Consider the following 10,555-nt stretch of genomic DNA (forward strand, 5'->3'; position numbering starts at 1 on the left):
AAAAAAAAAAAAAAAAAAAAAAAAAAAAAATAAATGGGAAATAATTAAAAAAAAAAAACGTTAATTACTTTTTATTTATCACATTTTTCATGATTCTATGTAGTAGGGACGATAACCATTCACGCACTTTTTATGAATAAAAATACCATATCTATCTCGCATAGTTTTAGGTGATACACACAACCGCATAAAAGCTATTATACCCTGTAGCAACAAATTGCAAAATAACATCACATATTTCAGAACCCAATTATAGTGTGAGGACGTTTTTCGATTATATAGCTTCCAACAATGTCGTAGTTCCCAAGATGGGAGGAATCTGTGTGTGTGTGCCTTCAGATATTTTGTTTTGCTGTTTTGCATCACAAGACCAACCTCTTTTGCTTCTTCTTCTAGACTAGAAATGTGCGACGGCTTCTTATGGATATGATGTTAAGCTCATCTGCGTATCTTAGTAGCATTTTCTTTTTAGAAGACAAACGAGAGTAATTCACGCAATCTCGTCTGGTATCGAACGGCTCGAAATGTACAGTTGTTTCTATCATATTGTCTTTTATTTTTCCTCATGATTTCGTCAAGATATCACTAATTTAATTCAAGTTGTCACTTGCAAAGACGGACGTATGGTCGAAAAGACGTTCAGCCTGATTTGAACTTATCTCGCCATCCTGATTATATTTATATATTATATATCTATCGCGATTCATTTTAGCTCATACAAGACAACAAGCGACAGTTTAAAAATCCGTGAGTTTTCCGGATCACCTTTGCTTTGTGGGCGAAATCTTTTTTGTTTTAATGGAAGATCAATACAGATATTATAATATTATACAATTTTAGGAAACAAATAAAACAACATTCATCCGCATGGTTATGTACATTGGAGCTGCGCTCACCGTCGATTCCATGTATTACGTAAATGGGCAATTTTTGGCCACAGAGGTACAGACATATATACATATGTCAAATTATGATTTATATTCAAAATGTACGGATTTTAATGTAGACTGTTGTAAAGATTTAGAAACCTGTTACTATTTTAATATTTCGTTCTCACAGTTACATATTTACAACTCACTTTAAAACTGTTTTCATTCATTATGCCAATATTTTAGTTGGAAAAGATTCCCTTTGTTTGCTACAGCTGCGATTGGTTTAATGAGTCAAAGGATTTCAAGAAAACATTGAACATGATAATTATGCGTTCCAATAAAGATTTCCAATTTCAAATCTCGTGGTTTGGTGTAATGTCCTTGACCACATTAATGGGTGTGAGTATTAATCATAGATTTCTCATAAAATCAAAAATTTTCCAAAAACTACAGAAACATTAATAAGAAAAAAATTTAATTAAAATTTGAAAAAAGTTGATATTTTTGATTATTTCTCTTTTCAGATATTAAAAGCCAGTTTTTCATATTTCTTGATTCTTCGAGATATGACGGATGAAGTAAACTAAGACTGCAATCAATAACGAAATCATTTCTCTAGCAAAGCACTTGTGAAACAGTTTTTGGTATTGCTTTAAATAATAAATCACTCGCAACGAAAGAAGTTTCAAATAAAAGTTGTGTTTTTTTTAAGTGTTTACATGGGGCAACAATTAGAACACAAGTTGACAGGCAAAGTTTAAGAAATTGATTACTTTTCTAAGCCAGTGCACCCGGGCACCTAAAAACAAGAAACCAAAGCGCCAGTATAAAGTGATAAAAACAGCCAACAGCTAAACGGACGACGACAAGAGCTAGTATGAATGCAAAAATGATGAAAAGAAATAAAAACTTTTCCAATGCCGTGGGAGAGCATAAAGTTACAATCTTCCATAAATATGACACTGCAGTTTGATGAGGCAAAATTATGGAGGAAACACTTCTTCAGCCTGCTGAATGGCAGTGAAAGTATAACACCAGGAGAAGGCAACCCCGATGCCCCAATCGACGACGATGGAGCAGACATTCCATTGCCCGACCAGGAAGAAGTTCGAATAGCAATTACTTGCCTCAACAACAACAAAGTGGCGGGGGCCGACGGAGGCCGACCGAGCTTTTCAAACACGGCGGCGAAGAACTGATAAGCAGCATGCATCTTTGTAAAATATGGTCGGACGAAAGCATGCCCGACGATTGCAATTTATGTGTGCTCTGCCCAATCCACAAAATGGGAGATCCCACAATCTGCGCCAACTACCGTGGGATAAGTCTCTTCAACATCGCATATAAGGTTCTATCGAGCTTTTGACAGCACGAGAAGGAGCTGCCTTTGCGCCGCGATATCAACGGCCTCAACACCCATGTCCTTAGTTCTGCTTTCTCCAGACTGTACGATGAACGAGGGTAAGACGAAATATCTCATGTTATCAAACGAAGTCGTCGCACTCGCGGCTTGGCTTTCACGTCAATGTTGACAGTCATAACTTTGAAGTAATAATTTCGTCTATCTTGGAACCAGTGTAAACACCACCAACAATGTCAGCTTGGAAATCCAGCGCAGAATAACTCTTGCCAACAGTTGCTACTACCGACTGAGTAGGCAATAGAGGAATAAAGTCCTCTCTCGATGAACAAAACCAAACTCTATAAGTCACTCATTATTTTCGTCTTGCTATATGGTGCAGGAGCTTCGACAATGACAACAACTGATGAGTCGACGTTGCGAGTTTTCGAGAGAAAGGTTCGGCGAAAGATTTAAGGTCTTTTGCGTGTTGATCACGGCGAATATCGCATTCGACGGAACGTTGAGCTGTACGAGAGTGTGTGTGCACTGTGCGGTATCTCTGAGAATGCCCATTATCCACTAGTAGGAGTGTGGTGCGAAAGTGGTCAAAGCTTGCTCGAATTTCCATCCATTCAGGGCGTTTCGACTGAATATTGGAAATAGCTCGCGATAAATCAGATGTCAAGCAGACCAACTCCGAAAAAGTGTTACCTCATTGATAACCACACATGTAAAAGAAACACCCTATATTACCATCTTAATTTCAGGTTTTTATGAGGTAAATATGGTTTTTGTAAAAAATTTTAATGAGTGTTAAATAAGACCATTAAATGCTGTTGGTTTCAACGTATTAGCTTTCATCGATTATGAACAACATTAGTATGAGTATAGACATTCGTACTCCCCATAATTAAGGTAATTAAGTAGTGCATCGAATTATGAATGAAATTTCAAAATAGATAATTACTACGCAGAAAGAGAGCAAAGAGAGAGTAAGCACAGAGTAGAAATAGACTCAATGAAAATTTTGCTTACCATAAGAATGCACTCAAACACAAAACAAACAAATTGTGGTAACACAGCAATGACGTCGTAGTAAAAAGCAAATGTCATCATAAAAGAGGCGCTCTGGTAAAAAACTTTAGTGCATTTATTGTGTACGACCGGTACAGCCATGTTCACAAACTTTATTATCAATACCAAAAAAATTATACGGTAAATTATTCTTTGTATTGATTGTGCATCAAAATTACGAGAGGTAAAGTAGCAGAACTGTGAAACTGAAATTACAACTAAACAATCGTGTCCGTTATTTATTTTGATTCATAAACATCTTTTAGTGGAAAGCTTTATGTTTGTTCGAAAATTTCTCATACTCGCTCTCACTACTGAAAGCTCCAAGGCGGTTGCGTTCTGCCCCAACAACGGGAGAGTACACATAAATAGCTAAATGCCGGCTGTTAAGCAATTTCGAATTTGTTTTTGGCATCAGTTGGTTTGCAAACATCGAATGCAATGGTTCGTTTGCGATTTTGAAAGAAACCTTGTATTCGAAAATATGGAAATAGAACAAAATGTAGAAACGAAACGAAAAAGCGCCAACGAACTGAGGTGATATATGTATGTGCGAGTAGTAGTAGTAGCGAAAGGCTACAACGAAATTAATTTTATTTGGGTGACTCGTGGTTTCGCAGAGCTGTGAAATTTGGTAAGTCAAAAGCGTAAAAACGAAGTGAAATCAAGCAATGCGGTATACCGCGGTGAGAAGGCCGTTAGTGTTGGTTGTAATCAGGGATTATTCGAATTCGTGTGAAAAGAGGCAAGCCCACGCTGGACAGTTCATGGCAATTAGGACGCTACATTTTGATGTTGTGTTTGTTGTAGAATTAATGTGGTTTGGTTTTGACATTGTCGATGATGTGAATGAAGAGCGTATAGTCGGGATTCTAAATAGATTTTGGAGGTCTATTATGAAGTACTTAGACATATTAAAACATACCGTAGAATTAAGAATTTTTCTTAAAGAAATTTAAGTGAAAACACGGGGTTATACAATTTTAACTTCTTTTGTCACATGAAAACTAATATATAGTACAACTTTGAATTTACTAAAGCCACTATACAATAAGAAGTAAATGTAAAAACTGACTCATCAGGTTTCCTTGAGATCTTGAAACATATATTTCCTTAAAACAAGCATCAGCTTTTTATAAGTTCTTGAATATCTGGCTTCTGGTAGGACGTTTTTAAGTCTCGCATTACCGCGCTCCATTTCGCTTGATAGCGCTTTTCTATTCAGGAAATATCCTGATGAAACTTAGTGCTATGTTCGTCACTCCCAACACGCAAAATTTAAGGAAAGAAATACAGACCAGAGTTCAGCATAAGTATTTTTAAAGACATACGAGTATTGCATTCTAAAACTTTATATAGTATTACAAATTCTTTTATTAAGCCTTTGTAACTTTTCGATTTATGGCATCTTAGACATTTCTTGCATTTTCAGACGAGATTTTCCTTATAATTAAATTTTTTTTCAATGGTCTTATCTTTTATCAAACCATCTTTAATTTTTGCCTTGCAAGGTTTGGGAAATTTCTCTTTCAGATATACAAACCGATTTGGAGGCACCATGTCGAATGAGTCTCTTGGCCGAAGACAAGATTGTATAGAGCGTAGTGTGTTTGGACTTGATTATGATGGCTTCTTTTAAGTGAAACGAAAAAAACAATTGCTTACATGATCGTTTGGTTTATTAGTATAGCAAACAGCATACGTCTGAGTTCTTGTTTAGCCCCATCTAATAGCAATCTCAACAATGCCAAATTTCTTGAAGATATTTCGTTAAATGAGAAAGTTTCCGTCCCAAGCAGATATTTCCGATCGCCCAACTTGTATGACTGCTATAAGCTATAGTGTTCCCACATCGCTGATTGCGACGGGCGCAACCGAAGATTTTTTATTATTGCAACTTGCTGGAATCAAAGCCAGATAAATAGCTTGAGATGTAAAACTTCAACCAGAGGATCGATGTTATCTTGTTTTTCCTTACCATTACCAATGATAAGAAGTAAAGCCAACCGGATGTTATACTATGTTTGTTATATGGGGACTAGGTCAAGTTTTCGCCCAATTTTATACCAGAATATAAAATTGTCAGGAAAAGATTATGCCTGAATTTCAATTATATGTCTCACACACTGATCGACATTTCTGATAAAAAGTCAACTATAGGTACTGTGGACCAAATATTTGGATTTGGGATAATATATGGTCATAAGGATCTATTTTTTGAGACATCGATCTGAAGTCGTCCTTATCTCACCAAGAAGCTGCTCATTTATCGAAACCGCCAGTATCGGCTTACTAAAGTTAAAGCTGCCATACAAACTGATTGTTGAAAGTCAAGTTAAATATCTTTGTATAACCTTTTTATGCAATGAAAAATACACTTGTGAAAGGTGTGATTGAAAATCACCATTTTTTCATGTTTCTCTTTCACATCACTTTCTCATCGCCCACACTATCGTGATTTGTTCGAAGGTCGCATATTGTTTCGCAGGGCAGCAAATAGCATGGCATTGTTGTGCTGACGCTGGCGATTCGAAAATTCTTGTGTACACAAGCAAAGCAAGTGCAGCTGAGACCATAAAGTGTGCCATGCTTTTATAAAAGGGCAAATATTTTTTTTTCCTTTGATTACCAATAAATAAGTTCCATAATGTGTTTACTGCCTCTTAAACGCTGAAAGTCAATAAGTATAAATGTATGCATACCATATGTCTTAAATTAGGTGAAGATTGATTAAATATTTGCCTGACATGAAATTTCACATAACTTTCATGGTATCTAGATACGAGTCATTTTCTGATAATAATGTACAATCGTGTAAAAATGATTAAATATTTGCGCTAATATGCGTATTTAGTCGTCGTGTCTTTGGTGTTTTATGAGACATGCATATACCATACTAAAGTCATTTTCGGGGTCACTCCCATTCTTTCAAAAGTTTTTGCCCACATATACCCCTTGCCGCTGCGATCCCATGTGCCAAACTAGAGTTTTATATTTTTAGTGCTTAGTTATGGCACTTTATACGTTTTCGGTTAATGGCGTTTAGTAGGCGTGGCAATGTGCCCATCTACGAATTCGTCCTTACTTTTTTGCCATGGAAAGCGTTTCATCAAGAAATCATTATTCCATCACTGCAAAACTTCTCTGGTTTCTCGGCGAAAAACTGCCACAAGTGAATTTTACAGGCTTTCCTTGAAGCCAACTGTACTCCATTGCGTGAGTTCTGCACTGACCGAAACAAATGGTAGTCCGATAGTTCAAGGTCAGCGCTATATGGTGGATGCATCAAAACTTCCCAGCAAAGCTCTCACAGTGTTTGCCGATTCATCAAAAATGTGTGTAGTCTAGCGTTGTCCTGATGGAAAACGAATTCCTTTTTGTTGATCAGTTCTGGCTGTTTTTGCGGTTGCTTGCTTGAATCTGATCAGTTGTAGACAGTAAAATGTATTATCAATCATTCGACCAGGCTGGAGCTCATAGTGGATGGTTCCTTACCAATCCCACCAAATGTTCAGCATAACCATTCGAGGAGTCAATCCTGACTTTGCGACCATTTATTGAGCTTAACCACGTTTGGACCAGGCTCTTTTTCGCACAGTATTGTCGTATTTGATCCACTTATTGTCTCGTGTTACCATTCGCTTTAGAAATGGTTGGATTTCATTCCGTCTCAGCAAAGAAGCGCAGATGTTAATTCGGTCCCTAACATTTTTTACTGACAAATCGAGCTTCGTTTTATAGCCAGCCTTTTTTTAAATGCTTCAAAACCGTTTGATGATGAATGTTAAGTTTTTCAGCGATGTCATGGCTGCAATCTTTTCCATAACTTCATCGACTTTTTCAACGATGTGTCGACCAAAGCGAGGTGCATCCTTTACATCGGAATTTCCAGAACGGAAGCGTCCAAACCATTGTTATGCTTCCGTAAACTTCGCAAATTTCAATGGTGGCTTGTGTGGCATTCTTTCCTTTTTCATACAATAATTTCAAATTTTCGAACTATCCGAATTTAATTGGAAATAAGTTTGTGGTGAGCCTTTGTACAGTTGCGGTTACTTTTATAATATTCGTCATTGTAATCGTGTTTGTTACTGTGCTGTATCATTGTGGTTTTCTCAGAATTGGCAATGAAATTACTACATTAATTGCATTTTCATTTACATATAGTATATGAATGTGCGTACATTTGCATTCATCGTATGTCAACGAAAATGCAAGAGCCTGTCACAAGCTTATTGCGTCGTCTTTAATCAACTACAGCTATTGTGTCGGGTTCATAAAATGTATAGCAATAGAGATATATTAACTTTCTTCTTTATTGACGTAGACACTGCTTACGTTGTTATAGCCGAGTTCACAACAGCAGGCTGTTTTCTTCATTTTATTGAGAGCGATTTTTAAGTGACGGGTCACAAACCTAACGCACAACTTTGGGGAGGAATGTTTCGCCTTTTCACATTAGCTCGTCTTAAAACGAAGGTATTTTTGGTTACCCAGAGGATACTTTGTTTAAAACCGAAAGTAAAGAGCTGGTCCTTGAGCCATAGGTAAAATAATAATTTCTGGTCCCTACCTAGTGATGAACTTTCCTCACTTACATTAATTTCTACACGTGGCTCCATCCACCATGCTTTAACTTTAGTGTGGCAAAAGCTAGGAAGTAGAGGAGAAAGTTTCTAGATGATTTCACTTCATATTCTTCCCTGTAACTGCAAAAAGTTGCATCCTCACGTCCGCGTGAGTGTCAATTGGAAAATGTCCAAATACAATAAGTTGTGCTAAGAGTTAGCAGTTCACTGAAGTCTTTCGTAATCCCACAAGTGCTGATTGTTGATCAATGTTTAATGAGCTTGTGGGAGGCTTATAAATCTAACGCTCACATGCAAAATTAAAGGCAGTGTTCTCCTCCATGCTTGTTCGCATGCGGATGGAAATTGGGTAGAGGTGCTGTTCTTACAAGCTCATCGGCTTTACAGTTTCTTACGGTTTCGCCGTGACCAGGCTACCACACAAGTGTATGTAGCTTGCTGCGAAAGCTAGTGGGACAATGTCTATAGTTGTCATAGCCATTAAGAAGAATTTGAATTTATCTTATTACCCATCAATTTTAAAAAGAGCAATTTATGGAAATTTATTACATAGATTCTCCAACTAACCGACACATTAAGAGTAAATGGTGGCTGCAATTGATCGACATTGTTTGACCATAAATATCGGCTTCCCTCAAACGTTTATAAAGAGGTGTAAAAATAGTAGTCTGCAATGCGCGTATCAAATTAAATTAACGGAAAGAGCGCTGAGAGTGTGCGATAAATAACTATATCACACCGTTTTAAATTTATGAAAAAAAAAAAATTTATATATTGATGGGTGTTTGGATGAATCGATAGCCGCTGATAATATTTCATTCTGAATTTTAATGAAACATATCATATTGAAGATTTCTCATTAAATTTAGAGGTTTTTGAACCAACCCTGCTCTAGAAAGCTCTGTCCTTCTTTATTCATCTTAAAAGCAGAGGTTGGGTGTGTCGAAGGCTTTAGCTCTGCATGCAAATAGAAAGTTCCTGTCCATTGAAATCACTAAAGGTCACAGGAAATTCTTTTTTGCTGGAGGAGTGGGACAAGAGAGGGTTTTGTGTTCGTGAGTTATAGCGTCGCAAACATGGAGCAAAATAAAGAGAAAATCCGGCATATTTTACAGTACTACTACGATAAAGGCAAAAACGCATCTCAAGCCGCCACTAAAATTTGAGCAGTTTATGGAACCGATACAGTTTCCATTTCCCCCGCACAACGATGGTTTCAACGTTTTCGTTCTGGTGTAAAGGTGGTCGAAGATGCGCCACGCTCCGGAAGGCCTGTCGTCGAAAATTGTTATAAAATCGCTGAATTGGTCGAAAGAGACCGGCATATTAGCAGCCGTAGCATTGGTCAAGAGCTGAGCATGAGCCATCAAAAAAAATTTTATGAACAATTGAAAATTGAAACAAGTAAAGAAGGCTAAGTTCGGGTGTCACCGAACATTTTATACTCTCGCATGATAAAGTGATAATCGAGATTTCAGGCGTGGTTGTGAACCGATTTCACCCATATTTGGTACATACCATCAGGATCTTAAGAAAATATTATATACCGAATTTCATTGCAATCGGTTGAGTACTTCCTGAGATATGGTTTTTRGTCCATAAGTGGGCGACGCCATGCCCATTTTCAATTTTTAAAAGAAAACCTGGATGCAGCTTCCTTCTGACATTTCTCCGTGAAATTTAGTGTTTCTGACGTTTTTTGTTAGTCGGTTAACGCACTTTTAGTGATTTTCAACATAACCTATGGCGTGGTTATTATCCGATTTCTTCCATTTTTGAACTGTATGTGGAAATGCCTGAAGGAAACGACTCTATACAGTTTGGTTGATATAGCTATAGTAGTTTTCGAGATATGTACAAAAAAGTTAGTAGGGGGCGGGGCCACGCCCACTTTTCCAAAAAAAATTACGTCCGAATATGCCCCTCCCTAATGCGATTCTTTGTGCCAAATTTCATTTTAATATCTTTATTTATGGCTTAGTTATGACAGTTTATGCCCATCTTCGAACTTAACCTTCCCATAGAGACAAGAAATACGTGTACCAAGTTTCATCATGATATCTCAATTTTTACCTAAGTTACAGCTTGCACGAACGGATGGACAGACGGACGGACGGACATCCGGATTTCAACTCTACTCGTCACCCTGATCACTTTGGTATATGTAACCCTATATCTGACTATTTAGTTTTAGGACTTACAAACAACCGTTATGTGAACAAAACTATAATACTCTCTTTAGCAACTTTGTTGCGAGAGTATAAAAAAAAATCAATAAAATACTGCAAGACAACCTATTATTTATATATATTAGAATATGTACATCGCACTTTGTTTATGTTCGATATCAATGTTGCTGGTGATGTGTTCGGTTATACCTACTTTAATTTTTAGGACAATACCGCGAGCACACTAGCCCAGCTTAATTAGATTAATATTTAAATCTGATTTTCTCTAGACTGTCAGCAGAGCAATATCATACTCGGTTTATGTCAGGTTTTTGAAAAATGAGGTCTGATAGATGTTTACTGCATATGACTTTGCATTCAAAACCAACGTACTGAGCTTTGATGACGTTTATGAGCTCTTCTTGAATGTAACCACATAGTGTCAGGTTTGAATGCAGTCTATACTATTAATAATGGTGCTGAAATCTATCAGTATCGGTAATTGCCTTC

General features: G+C 37.0%; 1 protein-coding gene across 1 annotated transcript in view; it reads left to right on the forward strand.

The window, feature by feature from the left end:
- Positions 1-1,459, forward strand: part of LOC108971284 (odorant receptor 63a-like) — a 10,249-nt gene extending 8,790 nt beyond the window's left edge. The window contains exons 8-10 of the mRNA XM_018937243.1: positions 841-942; positions 1,116-1,271; positions 1,397-1,459. Of these exons, the coding sequence (XP_018792788.1) occupies positions 841-942; positions 1,116-1,271; positions 1,397-1,459 (321 nt within the window). The remainder of the gene's footprint in view (positions 1-840; positions 943-1,115; positions 1,272-1,396) is intronic.
- Positions 1,460-10,555: the final 9,096 nt, after the last annotated feature.

The sequence above is a fragment of the Bactrocera latifrons genome, unplaced genomic scaffold (assembly GCF_001853355.1).
Source record: "Bactrocera latifrons isolate USDA-ARS-PBARC rearing strain unplaced genomic scaffold, ASM185335v1 scaffold_337, whole genome shotgun sequence".
In the NCBI taxonomy this organism is placed as follows: Eukaryota; Metazoa; Arthropoda; class Insecta; order Diptera; family Tephritidae; genus Bactrocera; species Bactrocera latifrons.